The sequence below is a fragment of the Peromyscus leucopus genome, chromosome X, assembly GCF_004664715.2.
Source record: "Peromyscus leucopus breed LL Stock chromosome X, UCI_PerLeu_2.1, whole genome shotgun sequence".
Classification (NCBI taxonomy): Eukaryota; Metazoa; Chordata; class Mammalia; order Rodentia; family Cricetidae; genus Peromyscus; species Peromyscus leucopus.
Genome location: NC_051083.1, coordinates 35,998,583 through 36,018,710, shown reverse-complemented (window position 1 = coordinate 36,018,710; position 20,128 = coordinate 35,998,583). Strand labels below are relative to the sequence as shown.

The 20,128-nt window shown below is 39.2% G+C and overlaps 2 protein-coding genes across 6 annotated transcripts in view; one reads left to right on the top strand and one right to left on the bottom strand.

Moving 5' to 3' along the window:
* Positions 1-490: 490 nt before the first annotated feature.
* Positions 491-4,646, top strand: Klhl34 (kelch like family member 34). The gene has a single exon (XM_028873275.2). It carries the CDS (start codon positions 1,323-1,325, stop codon positions 3,246-3,248), a length of 1,926 nt encoding a protein of 641 aa, XP_028729108.1. The 5' UTR covers positions 491-1,322; the 3' UTR covers positions 3,249-4,646.
* Positions 4,647-5,979: 1,333 nt separating this feature from the next.
* Cnksr2 (connector enhancer of kinase suppressor of Ras 2) overlaps positions 5,980-20,128 on the bottom strand; it is a 241,405-nt gene continuing 227,256 nt past the window's right edge. For 4 of the 5 annotated variants that reach the window (XM_028873217.2, XM_028873218.2, XM_028873219.2 and 1 more), the window contains 2 exons: positions 9,405-9,619; positions 5,980-6,719 (listed from right to left, as the gene is read on the bottom strand). In XM_028873217.2, the coding sequence (XP_028729050.1) occupies positions 6,504-6,719; positions 9,405-9,619 (431 nt within the window). In that variant the 3' untranslated portion in view covers positions 5,980-6,503. Of the gene's footprint in view, positions 6,720-9,404; positions 9,620-13,917; positions 17,146-20,128 lie in introns of those variants that run through there. The other variant, XM_028873221.2, reaches the window with a different exon arrangement.

Here is a 20,128-nt window from a genome sequence, read left to right as displayed (position 1 = left end):
TCACAAGAATACCAAAGAGATCTCCTCTGGGGTCAGAAGGTGGGGAGTGGGGGAGGGGGGGGAGCAAATTCTGTGGAATGTGAAACGAGGCAGCTTGGGAGACTCCGCCTGCATTAGGAAAGGCACATGCCCCTGAATCTCACATGGGTGAGTGCAGGTGAGGGGCATGCGAATCTGGCCCAGAGCCTGGGTTCCCTCTTAGCTCTTGCTAGAGTCTTCTCTGAGCTGAGGCCTCATCTTAGGTGTCAGTGCACAAAATCGCCACTTAATCCCGTTTGCTCCTGACTAATTAGGACAAATTCAAAGCCAAAAGTTGAGCCTGGGGCTTCTTTCTCAGGCATAGGGGCTCTCTGGTCCTGCTCAGCCAGACACACCTCCCAACGCATCACCAGGCCGAGAGTCCCTAGGGACTCTCAGGTCCTTTGTGAGCTCCCCCCACGTCACCCTGCTCAGTGTTCGAGGGGACCCTCTGGTCCCCCCCGCGGTCACTGGAGGCCAGTCGGGACACAGAAGTCAGTGCCCTGGCTCAGGAAGCTTCCTGCCGGGCCCCTGGTCGCAGCCAGCAGCTGGGGCGCAGGGCGGGTCGGGTCGCTGCGCGCCAGTGAGCCAAGGCGAGCACTATTCCTGTCACTGTGAGCTACCGGCATGTTATGTGCAGCGCGCCCAATCACGCTTCCAACCTTCTACGCTGACTGACCCGCGCTCCCCCCAATGCCACAGGCTTTGATTTGATCCTCCTCTCAGAACAAGCTCACACCCAGCCCCCTAGCCAGTTGTCTTCGGACTGCGCGGGTGTCCACAGAACAGGTCCTTCTGCTCCATGGCCGGGAATTCAGAACCACCATCCTGCACTCCGGGAGCACCCACAATAGGGCCACATCTACTCATCTGTCCTGTTGGAGATCCAGCACCCTCGCTGGTGCACTGTCAGATTGACCTCTTCGGGTGATGGTGCAGGCCACCGCCCCCCGTGGCGTGCAAGTGTGGGCTTCCCAAATTGTGGATGGGAAGAGGCTTTGGGCAACGCGCTGTCATGCTTAGCAGCAGCTGAAGCCAAGCCTGGTAAGACCGAGAAGACTCGGAAATCCACACCTTCTGCTATTAGAGACTTCTGGAAATTGTCTCTAGAGCATTTGTTGTCTGAGACAGGCACGGAACAACTGCCAGATCTGGATGAAGGAATCCTAGGTTTTAAGCTGAGCAGGCAAACGTCGGCCTTTGCTGGGGGCTCTGCAGCTGGACAGCGGAGGTGGGAGTCGGTGCCACGGGATGCCTCCAGCCCCGCCTAGCTGGCTCCATTTCAGCTTCCCGCCTTGGGCATCATGAGTTACTTCCTGTCTTACTGCAAAGCTCATGGCAGCTCTCTTCTCACAGGCTACCAGGCCCTACGTGCTGAGGGCTTCTTGTGTGACGTGACACTGGAGGCCGAGGGCAGTGAGTTTCCAGCACACAGGTCACTTCTGGCATGCTCCAGCGACTACTTCAGGGCCCTGTTCAAGAGTCACACTCAGGAATCACGGGCTCATGTAATTCACCTGCATGTGCCTTCTGCTACTGGCCTGCAGCGCCTGCTGGACTTCATCTACACCGCCTGGCTGCCCCTCTCCATGGACACTGTGGAGGACACCCTGGAGGCCGCCAGCTACTTGCAAGTCACGGAGGCCTTGGGGCTGTGTAGCCACTACCTGGAACGTCAGCTTGCCCCAGAGAATTGCTGCTTCACTGCCAATGTGGCTGCTCGCTTTGGCCTGGCTCGCACCCTGGGTGCAGCGGAGCGCTGCATTGTGCATCACCTGCGGGAGCTGCTACTGATGGGCGCTGGCCCTTCGGGGCTGTTGGAACTCAACCCTCTATCAATGGAGGTTGTGTTGAGTGCCGCCGACGTGGCACGGGTGGCTGAGACGCGGCTGCTGGGCCTGGCACTAGCCTGGCTGAGGCAGGAGCCCGCAACACAGCGCCTGGCTCACAGTTCAACACTGCTTGGATGTATCCGCTTTGGCTTGGTGCCCACAGGTGTACTGAGGCGCGTGTACTCAGGATCCGGGCTTACTTTACCTACCAGGATCAAGGACCTCATCATTCAGGCCCTCAATTACCACACAACACCTTCCCGCCAGCCGCTCCTGCAGGGAGAACAGACTAGTGTTCGGAGTCCCCAGACCCGCATCTTGCTGGTTGGTGGTCTCAGAGCTAGGGAGACTGTTACTGAGGAAATTGTGGTCCTACCAGAGGTAGTTAGGAATCGGAGCCCTGTACCTGAGCCGGAGGAAGAGGAGGAAGGAGAGATGGAGGAGAAGGAGTGGGAGCTCACCCAGGACGTGGTGTCCTTCGACGTGTACAACCACAGCTGGCACAACCTGACCCGGCTGCCCGCACCACTGCTAGGCCACAGTGTATGTACCATGGGCAACTTCCTATTCGTCCTCGGAGGGGAGAGCCTTTCTGGCAGTCCATCTAGCTCCCTGGTGGACGGCCCAAGGTCGGTCACGGCCTTAGTGCACCGTTATGACCCGCGCTTCCACACTTGGACAGAGGTGCCCGCCATGCGAGAAGCGCGAGCCCACTTCTGGTGTGGAGTGGTAGGCGACAGTCTCCTGGCCGTTGGGGGCCTAGGCTCCTGTGGCGAGGCACTGGCCTCAGTGGAGATGTACGACCTGCGCAGGGACCGCTGGGTGGCAGCTGGGGAGCTGCCTCGGGCACTGCACGGTCACGCGGGTGCCGTTGGGGACCACGGTGTTGTGTACATCTCCGGGGGCAAGACAGGGAGAGGAGAAGGAGGCACAAGCAGCCTCCGGGATATGTACTCCCTCAGCCCTGGAGAGAGGGCATGGAGTAAGAGGGCACCCATGGGCACAGCTCGCTATGGGCATTACCTTGCGGTGCTGCGAGGTGCAGTGTTTGCCTTTTTAGGAAGATATGAGCCCTTCTCTGAGATCGAACGCTACGACCCCAGCACAGACCAGTGGACTCGGTTGCGGTCACTACCTTACGACCGATTCTGCTATGGACTTGCTGTGGTAGAAGAGACAGTGCTGCTGCTGGGTGGTCTCAAGTGGCGGGATTCACGCCAGGTGCCAACCTGTAATGTAGTGGGCTATGACCTTGACCTGGACCGTTGGGAGGACATAGGCTGTGTGCTGCCCTGGGCGTGGAGTGGCCTTCGGTGCGCAGTGCTGCAGCTGGCAGAGGGTGGGGAGGAGAAAAGGGAGGGAGAGCCTGGGGAGGTACTAGATTTAGTGTTGAGTTGAACAGGTGAGTCCAGTCTTCAGAGGAGCCAAGAGAAAGTTGTTCTTGACCTTGCCTGCAGAGCTAAGACCCACCCCCACCAAGATTGGGACTCTGATAGACCAATTCTGAAGGGTAAGGAGGCAAACATGACTTTGGCCAAAGAATAACTATTCCCCTTTAACCAAATGGCAGTCAGGAACGGTCAAATGCAGTGATATGAAACAGCTTTAGTTAATTACAGACTTTTCAGAAAGAGACTCACCCTGTGCTAGAGGAGGAATTTAGAAGTAAAATAGGACCTTATTTCCCTCCTAAAGTGTTTTCCAGGTGCCTGTAATTACTTTCATGACTTCCCTCTAAAAAAGTACGACTAGTTACACACAAATCACAGAAAATTGTTGGCTATAACAGCTCTAATAGTCCCACATGACAGTATTACCTGATGAAATTGTGAGTGAGTGTGTGTGTGTGCACACACGCGTGCATGAGAGCCTTGCTTAAATGGTGTGGAACAGTTGTACGGAGGAGAATTATTTTTATAGTGCAGGGCCACGGTTATAGATCTGTTCTAACAGTTTCATATCGAAACGGAACTGAGAAGGAAAAAAATCTTGGAAAAAGCATTTCTGTGAGAAACTATTCTTGGTTAATTTTGAATTTTTGCTTCTGTTCCTTACCCATCTGCTTTCTCACTGGTTAGAGGCAGCTTTATAGTTTAGACATACTTCAGCAACCCCTAACCACAAAATGCTACATTTGTCAAAAGAAAATGAGCTTATTTTTAGTGGTTTGCTCCCTCCATCGCCCAAAGGCTCACAGAAAAGGAACGAGTAGGTGAAGTCTACATGGTTAGGTCAGGTCAGTGGGAAGGCAGCTTAGCTTGAGTTTTCAAGGTCTCACAGGAGACCTTGGTAAGCTCTGAACAGGTGTTACTTCTGGCTTGTACTATCAGTGAGGTGGCAAAGTGAGAACTTGTAAGTGGGGTGGTGGTAGTGAGGGTGGCTGTGTGATTAGATCACAGAGAAATGTGGTAAGCCCTCTGCATGAATAAAGTAGGGCTTTATAAGGGTTCAGTAAGAGCTGGATTTATTTGACTTCAGTTTACAGTGCTGCCTCTCTCCTAGATTTGAAACTAATGCAATAAAATGTACAGATATATAGTGTTAAAAGGTCTCTTTCATGCTAGGCTAGTCACGAGTCTTGTAAAATTCATTAGTTTAATTTTTACCAATCAAGTAACAGCTGACTTTACAAAAGGAGAAGCTGCTTACTAGCAAGAGAGCTAGTTTCCCCGCCAACTGCTTGTTGTTCGCAGGCTGTCTGTCCACTGTATACGTGACACATCCATCATTTACAGATATTTTTAAGTGGAGATACACATTGGTCTAATAAACATCAATATGCCTAAACAACTGTAACAAGCACACTTCATTTTATGACAAGGGTTTTTTGTTTGTTTGTTTGTTTTTTCTCTCTCTTTCTCTCTTTTACATACACAAAATCCCACAAATTTAATGTGTGTCAATAACCATGCAGTAAATAAATGTTTTTACAAATAGGGTTTTTTTTTTCAATGATAAAAATATTACACTGGACCCAAAATTCCATACAAACATTAATGTGTGGTTTCTCATCCATTTGACTAAATATAGGATTACTGAAAATGTGCTGTAGAAAGGCCACTCTCCTGTACAGTTGTGCAAAGTCTGCAAAACGATAGTGATTTAATGTGATTTCAAAAGCAAAGAAAAAGACCCCACTGTGTAGGTTTTACTTTCTTCTCTACAGCAAAAATATTCACTGGCATATATCTGAACTCTTAGAGATATAAGTACATTCACTGAGCTGTACAGGCAACAGGATAAAGCTGATCAGAAATAGATTTTAGGATATAGAATAGTAAAGGAGGGTCTCTTCCTCCTGGAAAAACAGCAAATTGTGACTTGTACATTATGCAGCCACACACTAAAAAGCAGCAAGTCACTTTCATGCTGTGGTCACTTTCCAAAACTAGACACATAGAAATGGCAATATATGAAGAGGACTTTTCATAGACTCCATCCACTCTATAAACAGTTCAGGACTCTAGGAAAAACCTCTAAGTGCTTAATCTCAGGTCACTCAAAGTAATGACTCCCTGAATGACTGCCATTCTCTGTTCCTTAGCAGAGAAGTCTATTAACATTTGTCATCATTGTTTTCTCTATTATAACTTCTATCTGTGATGACTAAATGTATTTTACTTCCCTGCCTGATGTATAATTACAGGAGTTTAGTTAACAGACCAAGGGAAAATTGGAAACTGCCTGGAAAATTGACTCATTTCAGTGTATACCTTGTCTTTTAAGAGTTAAGAGTTCAAAAACCATGAGTTTGGGCTGAAATTATGTATAATATATATATAGAGAGATGTATGTATGTATGTATGTATGTATAGCTGTTAGCTGCCTTTCTGGGTGAGTTAAGTCTGTTTTAAAAAAATCCATTCTTAAATTCTTCTGTACACAATCAGCATTTCATCACTACAAAAATAAAGGAAGATTTAAACCAAGAAAATAAAGCAGCTCTATCTTCAATTTTGGTCTTAGTTACAAAAACATCTTACAAAGCTTTGCCCTGATACACCATGCAGTGTTCTCATAGATTTGGAAGAGTACCTCCATTAACCAGTCAGCACAAGTTAATAGACTATTAAGACGGATATTAGCTACCTGAACTTTTCTTATGTTGATGCTCTTCTAGTTTGCTTAACTCTTTCATACGCACCTACATTTCACAAAAATAAAACTACAGCATTAAACTTTGTGCAGTGTTTAAGAAAATTCTTAGAACATTTTAATAAATATAAAAAGGTTTAAATTCTTTCCCACCCACAAGGATGTCCGCACCTGAAAAAATTGTGATTTACGTTTGAAGTATCATTTATAGAAAATTAACTTAAAGGGAGAAAAGATGACTTCAGATAGAAAACTGCCTTTTTGGAGTTTTTCTATTTGAAGATCACCTGTATTTAGAATTGTTTGTAAAAGTTAATTTAAGTCATTAAAGATAGTTGATTTTGCACATGGTAAACATAAGCTGAGCACTGACTGCGTATAAAACATACAAATGCTCATTAAAGACAGTGTTAATGTGACCATGTATGCTTTGTTTCATATAGTTTGGTAACATTAAAGTATAGCTTGTCAAGTGTCCAACACATTAATAAAAAGAACTACCTCATGTACTTGTTCAGAGTACCAGCAGGTACTAAATGGCCTCAAGTCAGAATGCACTTACACATGTGTCTCAATGTATGAATGAGTATGTGTTAGAGAGGAAGTGATAACATCTACTTCAGAAGAAATACTTAGTGGATCACTTGAGGTGGTGTTTTGACAGATATCCAAGAAAAGGTCGAGGTACATCTGCTTCCACTGTTGGAATTCTTTAGATGTCAAGTCTGGATTGTCTAGGACTTTATCAATAATGGCTACTTCTCCTTCTCTGGCCTGAAAAGCAAAAGAATTCAATAGTTATGATGGAGGTGAACTTTTACTGAAATTTGAAACAAGTCAGTGAGCCAATAAATCCAGAAACCTCTAAGAGATGATATGCTCACATTCAGTTATTTAGACTAAAATCATGTTGTATCTTTTTCTAACTCAGTGCTATGTCTTGGATTGCTTGTTGTCTGGGATTTACTCTCGGCCTTTCCTATTTGCCATCTGTGCTTATGGAAACTTTCATGTTTTAAGAAAACCTTCCTCAACTTGTAAGATCCAGCTTAAAAGTCTCTCCTTTCTTCAAAGCTTATTTAAACACCCCAAAAGAAGCTTTTCTCTCTCTCTAATGTCTCTGTAACATCCTATCTCTGCCACCAACTGGACTTACCACTGTATATCTCTCAAGTTACTCTTCCTTCATATGGTAAACTCTTCATGCCCCAGTGAGAGGAAGCAGCCCCCCTGTTGCTGCAAATACAGAATTCTTGCCCTGGGACTATTATGGAGCCCTTTCCATAGCACTGGGACCTGATAATGAATAGTCTATTTCATTTTATAGGCTGGGATTCAGCTGACAACTAAGCTTCATTTTGGTATGACTATATGGGTATAACTTTCAAAGGCACAGGTATGAAATGTAGAAGAAAAGAATTTCTCCTGTGGAAGGTAAGATGGAGAAAGGATTAGGACAGTTTGAGAAAACCAGTCTTGTCTTTTATGGCTCTAACAGAGGGCTTAAGGAATCCTGGAAATGTTCTGCAGGAGTGAAAAGGCACACCTGTGTCAGAGTTGGGAGGGAAAGAAGACAATATTATGCCTGAGAAGCTGCTCTGGCCAGTAAGGAGACAAGATACTAAATAGGTATGGGGCTGGTGATGCTGGGAGTTGCCTATGGTGGAATCCAAGATCTAATTTTGGGCTTGTTCATGTATTTCTCTGTAATGCAAGATTTTATAACTTATTACTTTTCTAAGTCCCAAAGTACAGGGTTCTACAGCTCCTCCCCACTTTTGAACCAGCAAGGGACATTTCTTCTTAGTGACTTTCTTCATTGTCTTTGTCTTAGAAGAGCAGAAGAGTCAAAAACAGCACCATGGTGACTCATTGATTCTTCTTGAACCCAACATTTACAGTGGCTCATATTCATTGTCATAGGACAAAAATATTGTAGAATACTTATAGTGAATAAAAGATAAGAAAAGAGAGAAGAGAAGTAGGAAGTGAAGGGAAGGAAAGAAAGAGAGAGAGGGGGGAGGGAGGGAGGGAAGGAGGGAGAGAGAGAGAGAGAGAAACAGAGAGAGAGAGAGACAGAGACAGACAGAGACAGAGACAGCCAGCATACAAGGAGCAGGTATTTAAGATATTCACATAGGGCAAAGAGGGGAGGGACACAAAATGAACTCAATATTTCTGCAGACCTTTTGTCTCATATTGCTTTGTTTGAACTTATTTTTGTCTTATTTGTCTTTTGCTTGTATATTTCGGTTTCAGATTTGCTTTTGTTTTGTATTTCCTGTTTTTTTTTTGGTTATTTCTTTTTAAGAGAGAGAGATAAATGGGGTGTAGAGGATCTGGGAGGAGTTGGAAGAGAGGAAAAGCATGATCAGAATAAGTTGTATGAAAAAAATTCAACCAAAGAAGGCAAAACCAAAATAAGATAGGAAGGTGAGGATATCTTCAGAATAGGGTTGGTCAGTAGAATTACTCTTACGACTATTATAGCTCTCCCTAGAATTGTGGTATTAACTACCAAAGTCCATTCATTGTTCTGTGCACTTATACAAATACCACTGAGTTAAGTGACTCTGAATCCTTGGCTGTTATTACCTGAAAATGCTTCAAATCATCGATTTTTCTACTGCATTTATCCATTTAGTACTCATCTCTATTCCAATACTACCTTCTTAGAAGGACGTTGTGGATTTAAAAACACTCCTCAAAGAAGCCCTTTGACATTTTGTGTTTTGGAATTACTGTGCTACACATTCTATATGATACTTCTAGATATTTTGTTTTTACTTCTTATGTAGTACAGGCCCTGTTCAGGTAGTTTGTAAGATAGGTCCTTTCCTCATCTACACAACCTCCATCTTCAACTTCTGCCTCTCTGTCCCATGTCCTTACCACCTGCTTCCCAATCTAGGTGTGGCATAGGAAGAATGAAAACCCTGTTAAGCACTTACAGAAGTATATGTTGGGAAGGTAATATGTGTGTTAGAAACTGATCAAGTATACAGAACAATTATGCAGTCTCTACATATGTGGAGTGAAGCTTATGCAGGAAATATTAATGGAACATTTCAAGCCCTTTACACATTCTACATGCATACCATTTGCCTTTACTATCTTCGATAAATATTTACACGACATGGTAATCTTCTCTTAAGGAATCAAAGGACTAAGGAGTAGCAGTAGCCCTGCATTTTGAGAAGAAAGTCTTAACCACATCCTATTTCCTTCTAAAACTAAGTCATGTAGCATTTAGTCAGTGACTTAGGACTTCAACAACAACAACAAAAAAACCTGACAGGATTCCCTTCCCATCACTCTGCTGCAGGTTCTTCCTATTTCCTTTTTCCTTCCTCTAGATCCCTATTTTGCACCACTTAACTTTTATAGTATCTGGCAATATAGTTTCAATTCAAGAAGGAATCACCCCAAAGGTATGTATCTGTCCATTTCCTCCCTTACCTTTAAAGTGCTTTTAAGAATTCTCAGCCTGTGCAGTTTTTCATTCATCACAGGATCATTACACCTTTTGATAAAGGATAGCTTGTATTCCATTTTGGTTGAAATGCGATGTTCTCCTATTGGTGACAGACTGGCTTCCTCCAGTGCCCTGTACAAATCTTGCAGGGAGTCTCCTAATTTTTCTTCCCGACTTTCACCTGCGAGATGAGGTGGGACTGGGGTAAAGGATGGGGAGAAGGGAGGGAAAGAGACAGATATGCAGCTTAATAAAGTTATTTTGTAGTTTGAAAAATCTTCTAAAAATTTGATTTTCTGAAAAACAGTCTAATGAATGATTAGGAAAACAATCTAATATTTAAATATCTCTAATAAGTAAAATAAAATAAAGTAAACCAAAATACCTCACAGATGTTAGGTAGATTGGGTTAGATAGCTATGGGCAGTCAATTGTTTTAGAAGGATTAAATAGGATTTATGATTCAATGATAGCCTCTTGAAAGAAAAATAATCACATGTATCTTGAGTTCAAAGAATTAGAGTATAAAATGTACATAACATAGAAATGCTGCTTCATATAGTTTAGTATTTTAAGACAATAATTAATAAACACAGATATGCTATTTAATAGAGTTCTCCTAGTTAATTAATACTGAATGATTTTCATTGTTTCAGACTTCCTAAGATGGAATGGTATTGGTTGGCATATATATAATTAAGATTGTCCAGTTATTTAATAGATTATTAGATTTCATGTGACTGCCATAGCAATTTCTAATACATCAATAATAGTAACGGATCATAAGTTATTATCAAAAATAATGTTTTGATTTTCAGGTAGGACCTTACTGTGTAGGCCAGGGTGGCCCACAATTCACTACCTAGCCCAGGCTTCACCCTGCAACACATGAGGCTGGCCTCAGATTCATGGTACTCCTTTTGCTTCTGTCTCCCAAGTGCTGGGATTACATGTATAGGCCATCATGCTCAGCAGTAATAATGTTTTAAATGAAATTAAAATGAAGTATATGGATATATTTATAAGCAAATGTAAGTAAATACCTGACATGTACTAACAGAATTTATAACATTTTAAAAATTCTGACAAGAAAATACTCCACTTAAGTATTTTTGAGAAAAATTAAAACAGTCACAAGCATGGATTTTAAATCTAGATGAACAAATGAAAGTGTCATCTTGCTTTAAAATTGTATGAATAATGATGTTATATCAATTATAATCATATCACTTTGTCATATAAGTAATAAAAATGAACTAGGATTCTTCTTTGGGGAGCAGCAGGGTCTTATTTAAGGAATACTTCTTATACTGGCCCAAGGCATAAATATAGAATGTTATTCATTCCACCAGGGTTCATGAAATTTTAAGCTTTTGGATACAGTTTTTAAAGAAGATTCCCTAATTAACAATAATACTAATGAACATTTATTTGTGTCAGGTGGTAGGGTAAATACCTAACATTCATGATTTCATATGATCTTCATTTTATATCAGGGGTCTTTGCTCAAGGTCATAATCTCATATAAATGGTGAAATTAGAATTTAATTATTAAAGTGTGTATTGAATTGAAGGTGCCAATTAATGTGTGGCTCCCTTAAAATACAGCATTCTAAACACTTATTTCATGTTTGTCATGCAATCTTTTAATAAAGATTACTAAGCTTTCCATAGAAAAGCTTTCTAATTGGATACAAACTATACACAGACAGTAATATTTCTATAAGTTGAACTCCACAGAAATATTTCTGTGTACTCATATTCTGGCAAAGAAGATGAATGTCAGAGGTAGAACACTTAATGGGGTGATGAGTTCTACCCATAATTTGTATAAACTATGGACACCATCCCTTACGCTATGCTAAGGATGCTCTAAACATGCTTGAAAATAGTATACCTAAAAATGTTCCCAAAGTCTAAAATAATGTTGTAATTTTTAAGGGATGACCTTTTTGCTCTTCTCCCGAGGTTAGTAGCTGAGCATAGCTATGATCAGTCTTTTCACTAGAAAATCCCTTATCATCTGTCAACATATTGTTATCATTGTGTCATATAACAAATTCCTTTAAATAAAATCTTTTTAAACTTTTCTCGGTTCATTCTCGAATGTTTTCAGTATATAGGGGAGTTTGATGAATGGGTGAATGGAAACCTATTGAAAAGAATGGGTTTTCAAGGTAAAAGCAAGATGGATTCATTAGAGAGAATTTCAAATGAGAATGCCTAGGAAGAAGAAGGGAATAAAACCATCTGGCAACTTATGGTCACTAAATGGTGTTGTAAAAACGAGGACACATTTGAATACAGTAATTCTATTTCATAAAATCATAATCCAGGAAAGGACAATGGGGAATTATTTAGTAATTATTCTATTTGCCTCAAGGCAAGATTGCATGTAAAGGAAGAAGTAATTTTTTGAGAGTAGGGGGTTGGGTATCACTAAGAGGCATAGTAGATGAGAAATACAGTAGTTAAGGTATCAGGTGGCACAACATATTATTACTTTTTCAGTTCTAGAAAGAGGGTAAAAGAAAAAAAAGGATCTAGATTATAGTTTTAGAATTTAAGGATGGCGAACTTATTTTCACAAAGTGATTTTTTTTAAAGAAAATCTTTCTTATATTACCTAATACCCTAGGGCATATATTTTTTGTTACATTTTGACAAAGCTTGTTCTCATTATCTATGTCTCTATGTCTCTGTGACTCTGTCTCCCTACCTCTCTGCTGGGGAATCAAACCAAGGATCTTGCACATACTAGGCAAACATCCTATCACTGAACTACATCTCTAGTCAGTCTCTTTGCCATAACTTTTACCATTTTGGAATGCTGGAGCAGAATCTTGAATTTTTATACAATTTCAACCAAGTTTTACTTTAAGAAGACTAAGCCTAGATAAAATATAAAAATGACATAAATAACTATTTTAAAAGTGAAAGTCTCCCATGCCCCTTCTTAACATTATTTGGGAGAAAAGCATTCAAGCAAAAGACAACATAATTCCACAAAGAATTTGGCATGAGAGCTGTACAAAAAGCCAAGCATGGGCCTATCTCTAGGCAGCACATCTGAACAAATAATCACAATGACACAGAACACGGAACCATTTTAACGGATAGCAGTTGGATGGTGTGGGTCCTGTCAGACATAAGAAAGTCCCCCCCTTAGTCCTCTACACACCACAAACATATGCAAGACTGCACAAGACACAGTAGTGGAATGAGAAAGGATGAGGGATTGAGAAGCCAGGCTACCACAAAATGTCACCAAGTATTTAACACTTTAAGACTACACAAAGAGTCCTTTTATTTTCAAAGCAAGGGGGTGAGGGGCAGAGTCACATTATAAATCTGATTCACTGTGCTCAACAGTCAAAACAACACAGAACTCAACATTCAAGACAAAAACAGACCTTTATTTTCTTTTATAGTTTTCAATTGGTTTCCTTGGTTTTTCTCAGATGAATGTCAATTAAGTCTACAGGGCTACTGTTGCAACTGAAAATATGAAAGCACCTTTAGTTTCTTCTGTTTCTTCTCTTCTTCTTCTTCATCTCCTTCACATTCCCCTCAAGGCTTCTTTCTCTTCTTAAACTTTGCTTTTTCTTCTATAGAAGAAAGCTTGCTTTGGAAGATGAGGCAAACACTTCGTAAGGCCTGCTTCCCAACTGAATTTCTTTCAATATGCCAGTCCAGCCATTGGAACACTGGCTAAAAACCAGCTCTTTTGCAATTTGAGTGAATGTTTCTGAAAATTGGCAAAGTGTAGACCACATTCAAATAAAAGGACATATATAGGAACCTTCTGTGATTCCCATTGAGGAAGTGTATCACTGCTGCAATGACATTTTAATCGGCATCTAATTTATTCACGAAATCTGGATCTATGAAGGAATAAAATTTCCCCAGATTGGATTTACATTTGTAGCATATAAATTATGTCTGTGTCAGATCATACATCAAAAAAGTTCCATTTTATTAAAGGAGAAAGCACGTATCAAGTCCCTTTTCTTATATAAAATTTCATTGACTGGTGAATTTTAAGGTCAAAATTAAACAATTAATTTGTATTCTGCGCCAAGGGATGATCATTTCTGGCTGTGCCATACTTGGTAGGAGTGAAAAAAGACCCTCTTTGGTGTCATTCATACATATGAATATATATAGTCCACTATGAAATATTAGGAATCTAGGAATATGGTGAATATTACAAAGGTTCATTGGTTTTTCCGCAGGTTGCATATGATCACCAGGTAGTAAAAAATAAATAAATAAATAAATAAATAAATAAATAAATAAATAAATAAAGAGAAGCTCAAACAAAAGATTACCTAATGAAAATACTAGTTTGTTGTAATGTCTTGAAACTACTTATGAGCAGATCATAATGTATTTCTCAATTGCTCCAAAATTTTTGGTTAAGATAGTTTATGCATTTAGGTTCAGTGGTTCCCAAACTTTTTTGACTGTACACACTTACAGGCTAAAACACTGGTGTTGTTCATAATTTACATACATTTATTAGTCTATATCACTCTATGCTATAAATATACACAAAAATGAAGCTGAAAAGGATGAGATACAAAATTTGAGAGGAAATTCCCATTACTTTTTCCTGTATGTTAATGGTTTCTTCTTCAAAGATCTATATTGTGGCTTTTCTGTAAGACGAATTTGTGTTATTCACATTTGCATTTCCCATTCTCTATCTGCCATAATGCCTCATGCTCTCAACAAGTTCAAATGGAGTGATAATTGTCTTTATAAATAAAATATTCCAAAGAAGATTCCCTACTAGGTGACTGCACAATTATTGAAAAGTAATTGTATAGTACTGTTCACGTTTCTTTGATGAAAACTAAGGACAGTAAAATCTCACTCTTGTCTTCCTATTTCCCTGGCACTGTAATGTAAACAATGAAAACAAAACCAAGAACTGGGCTCTGAAATAAACAATGGGAAATGGAGTCTTGGTACTTGTTCTGAAAGAAAATTATATTCTTTTAAAATTGGACAATGATGTCTTCATGGAAACAGTTGTTCTTTCTACAACACAGCTGTGCCATGAGCTACAAGGTTGGGAAAGGTTAAATTACAAATGATAGAGAAGGCTAGACATAGTAGTATTAGTCATCAGCCAAATCTGAGTGGCATTTGTTCTTATACAACTGGAAAGCACTTTAAGGCTTCCAGGCTAATCATATCAAGTATGTGGAACACTATTTTTGTCCCAAAGGGCAATTGTCATTTTCATTGGGACCACAGGATGATTTTTATGAATACTAATTTACTATCATGTCTCAGAGAACAACTTATTTATATATAAGGTGACAGACTTTTAGTGGACTTAATATCTTTGTGGGGTTTATACTAAAGGAGATTAAATAACCAAGGGTTTACACTATAACTTGAATTGTTTTATAGTTAAACATCAGCTATTTTAATTCATGCCTTTGTAGCAATCAACTTGCTATGCCTAATTTTGTAAAAATTGGGAGGAGGGGAAGGCAGCTTGTTATATTAGAAGCTAGTTTTTAGCTTTCCCTTTGTAGCCAATTACTTATTTAATAATTAGAAATAATTTATTTTCTTCTAGGCAAAATAACAATACAATTATAGTAGGCAATAGTTTCTCAGGTGGAAAAATTGATTTTAATGAGTAAAATCCCCTTCTTTGAGAGGACGAGGTGAGAGGATCTACCTACGTTGCTAAGGTTTTCTTTTCTTCTCTTTATAGGTCAGGTAAAGCCTGTACTTACAAATTAACTGGGTTCAGTGGCATAACTGTCAATTCTCCTACAACAGTAAAGCTTATGTCCATAAGGCTGTGACAAAAATAGACATACATAAAGTTTATTCTACACTTTTTCCTGAGTATGCAATTTCTGCCAAATTCTGTAGTTTAACGATAACTACATGACAGTGATTTTATTATCAGAGTACAACAGGATTTTTTTTTTATGATGAACAGTTCAAACGGCATAACATCTCAGAACCCTTAGCACTGATTTACTAACTCCTAAGAAGGGATGGCTCTTTGAAAGGTAAACACAAAAGTGAATGTCAGAAGCCAGATTTACCCATATAATTTAGAAAATGTAACCAATAAAAATGGAGGTCTAAGGCAGGAATTCATAATAGGGACAGCTTCAAAGCAAAACTATGGGATAATTTTATTTGAAAATCAATACACAGTCACCACACTCATTAAGGAGGAAAACCCCCTAAAATTCTTCAGATCATAATGTTTTACTATTATTTAAATAGGGAGAATGACCCAAGAGAATTTCATTAATATTAAATGCCAATAAAATAAATTTGACTCATTTCTATAAACCAAGGACCACCATTCTTTAGATATACTTAAAAACACATTAAAATGGTTAGAGCACAGAGGCAATTATAAGGCAGATCAATGTGATTTTTATTCACAACACAATTTCATTTGTGAGAAAGAAGCATAGATTTCTTCTCATTAGAAAGATATTTGCTATCAAGCATACTTAGCAAATGACTTAGCTATCTAGAAAGATCTGGTACCAACTGGTAATAGTTTTATTTTTAAGTAATTTATATTTTTACAGGTATTCATATTATGCAATACCACACACTGCAGCAACAGGAATAAAAACATTTCATAATACAATATTAAATTATTTTTCACTGCACAGTATGAAATATCCATTAATTAGCATTGAAATTATTACAGTGTATCTTATCCAACTAAAGGAAATTTCACATCTACCACAGAAGAAAAAAATAAGCAATACTGAGTCACAGGGGACCCAGTTACATATTATTAAATAATATCTGAAGCTAGTTTGAAAGACATCCAGACAAAATACTTTTTCAAATATGGAAAACCATAGCCTATAGATTTGGAATATTTTACAGAAAAAGAATAGCTCATTCCAGTTTAAGAGGCAACATCACTTCTATATAAGTGCCAAGAAAAAGGAGAAAGTTAGGAGTTTAGCTGAGGAATCTAATCAAGCCTGGCATGAGGAATTTCCTTCATTAGTGCCACTGAAAGCAGTCTGCCTTACACCTGAATATGCTTTAATAATAGAATAAACATATTAAGTTTCAGAGCAGGGTGCATACACCTTGCCTTAATAGATTACACTTAATTTAGTACAATACAGCATGTCAAGTTTTAAAAATGCAAATACACTTAACACAAAAATTTGCTTCCACTGCTTTGCCTTAACCAGGCCACCAAGAGTCCATTAAACAGACAGCATTTTCTAATTACTGGTGCTGATCCCTCTCTTCCTGGTGTCAGGAGAATACAACTGAGGTGTCACCATAGAGCCCTTCCCCAGGCAAGACCCTTTACCCTCTGTTCTCCCATAGAAAGGGCAGTTTTCGGCTACTGTGCTCCATCTTGATTGGTTTGGTCTTATGCTAGTCCCACTGTAGAAAGCTCGAATTCTTCTTAAAGAGTGGCCTGCCCCTCATAATATCCCTTTAGGGAGGCCCCAAATCCACAACACTTGATGGTCTAAGCTTTTTACAAGTCTGTTTTCTGTTATAAACAGCAAGGACGAGGCCATTTTAGTTGCTTGCAAGAGGTTGATGTTGAGTCTGCGCCGTGCCGACTCTCTTCGATCTAAATTCTCTAAACATTAGCTTATCAATCTGTGATTCCAATGGGTTGAGTGCCAACAGAAGTGGATCCGATTTGGCATGGAGAGGTTCTACCAACTCTCGCAGTGTATTAGCCTAATATAATAAAGCAGTGATACAATATGATGAAAGACCTGCGAGTGCCATTATTCCAAAGCACATCAGTATTTGTATTAGAAATAGCATCATGCAGTACCCAGGAAGAGAAAATAATGTCTAGAATTGCATATGGTTTAAATACCATAACGTCTTTCTGTTGGCATGCAAGTCTACGCCATAAATGGGACCAATTTTGATTTAGTTTGTTTGGGACGCCAATCTTCCAATTATATACAATAACTCACAGACAAATCTTTTCCCACCACTAACTTGTACATACATGTCTATAGTTTGAATCAGAAAAGCTGGCTAAAGTATTCTCCATGTAGGTGCAAAACCATCAGTCTTTAAAAAAAATCAAAATGGATTTCTCGGTGTTTCCTCATTTTTACTCAGTCAGAAGGTATGAAGAAGGGTTTTCTGGCTGTCTTACTGCTGTGACACAAATACACCTGTCCTGATCCAGAGGAAGTAAAATAGCCTAGCTAGAATTGTTCTGATGAGAAGGTCTCCGAGTAAATGACATAAAGTGAAAAGAAATGAAAAGCTACAACAATAAGCATGACAAAAAGATGATTTTACATCTGAGCAGTAGCCACACATCAAGGAGTTTAGATACTGGAAGAGAATAACGTTTTTGAATTGGAAAAGCGAAGAAGAGTTCAGAAAAAACAACATCTCTCTTTGTTCATTTTATTTTGCATCTTCAGGAATCCAAATATTGTCAGCAGGTACACACCGGCAATATTTGTCATCACTAACATAAGGTCGAATTTTATCTGCTGCATCCTGTCATTTTTTTGGTTATATCCCCAGAAGAAACAAATAGGGAGAAGGATCAGAGGAAGCAATCTGTCTATTACTACATCTCTTAGAAAACGGGAACGGAAATAACTGATAAGTAGAAAATGAAATACTGTGTAGTTCAAAACCAGCAGAAGCAATTATTTATCACATCATTATTTATCACAATTATTTATCACTCTGCAGAAAAGGGGCTGAGAGCTAAGTAATTCTCCTATGCAGATGAAGTAAAATAACATATAATACCTCACTGTTTAAAAGATTATAATGCTGGAAATCTATCTCTAGGTCCTACCACTGTTTGATAAGGGTATGGGATTTCAGACTGGAAAATCAGAGGCAATCTAATCTGGGGCATAAAGTCATATCTCAATTTATACTGTCCTTAATTTTCTATGTAATTAAAATATTTTACAAGTTGTTTTAGAGACATTCATCATTTCCTTGTAGAAATAATATTACATGAATACTTTCATTTCTAGTATATTCTCTAATGCACATTTAATCCATACTAAACTGAACTAGAGCCCTGGTAATCAAGGGTGGTTTAGGTATACTTACAGTATTGTTTCTATAAGATTACTGAATTTTATTACAAGACATTGGAAAATATTTCCCCAGTTTAGTCCCTTGTTTGAGTACAAGATTGTGTGGGAGAATTTTCTATTTTCACTATTTCAAAGTGGTGATCATGCATTACCAATCTGTTAATATTAGCACAAAAAAGGTACCTCCTTAAGGAAAGGTATCTCTTCAACCATTTGTGGTAAGTACCACTGACTAGACACTCTTAAGGATGGAGGTGTTGTTAAACACAAATTTCTATGTGCTATTTCTTACTAGATCAGGATTTCTAAGTATGGAACTCGGGAATTTGCAGTTTATACAAGTAGTGATTCTTGCACCTATTGTAGTTTGAGTTCTGCTCCAGGCCAGTTGCACTGGCAAGGGCTACATAGTGGGCAGATTTTGTTGAACAACATCCATAGCTATCCTGTATATACAAGTGGTTTCTAAGTCATTAGCCTTGAGGCAGGGATGTTTATAGCATTTTATTGCAGCCCTTCCATCAGTGGAACACAGTAGCACTCAGCTAGAACAAGTTCAAGTTCAAGGATTTTGCTGAAGAATGTGTTGGAAATACCTTGGTCTCCTGAAATTATTAAAAAAAAAATGAAAGAGGTCTTGATAAGCTGCCTGAATAAGTTGTTGAAAGGTAAAATTTTATGTCAAATTAAAAATTTCCTATTTATTTTTGAGGTAAATAGAACAACTACAAAGATATTCTTAGACTAAGCCTAATTGAATCAACTGTATGGTTAGGTATGTGCATTCTGAATATAAACTAAAAGCACTAGCAAGCCAGGCCAGTCATGGGTAAAGGCAAAGGGCTAAAGGTGCATGACTCATGGACAAGAGATCTTGCAAATACAAACAAACCCATTTCCAAGTGCGACTATTCTACAAAAGTCTGTTGTTTAGTTCTGAGAAACTTGTACTTCTGTGCCTCTTTTCAAGTCCCTCTCAGATTCTCAAGAGTCACTGTGAGAATGCAGAATATTTTGGGAAGTGTATGTCTTTCCCTCTTTGTTTCATGAGTTTAAAAATGGCTCCACTAAGGACTACTCAAATAATAAGCAGAAATAAAAATTCTGCAAACACAATTTTTATAACATAAAAACATACCTGCTAGGAACAGTTGATTTCAATCAGATGTTTGAAGTCTATATTAGAGTGGTCAATGGTGAAGTCATAAACACTTGTATGAGAATGATTGATTGAATGTGAATCCAAAGCAGGTTAAAAAAAGTTTTGTTATTGAATGAGAGCAAAATACCTGAAAATGGAAATGTGTACTTAAACTAAATAAGCACTTAAACTAAACAACCACTTTAGTTTGAGTTCCAAAAGAGAACTCATTTGATTTATTTGGTTTCATTCCGAGTAAGCTTGAGGGCAAATTCAAGAGCAAAAGCTCAAACAAGTAGTCATAGACTGCTCACATATAGTGAAGGTCACGGACAGCAGATGAACAAGCCTCACAGTGACAACATAGGAACTTCAGGGAAAATGGTTTTGTGATTAATTTTTAGAAGTTTAGTTAACATAATTATCTGAAGCCTTCCTTTTTTTCTAAGTATATATATATATAAATTTTTTTTTTCTTAGAGTATAA

Excerpts from the sequence above, each read along its gene's own strand:
- Klhl34 (XM_028873275.2), top strand. The coding sequence starts at position 1,323 with ATGAGTTACTTCCTGTCTTACTGCAAAGCTCATGGCAGCTCTCTTCTC.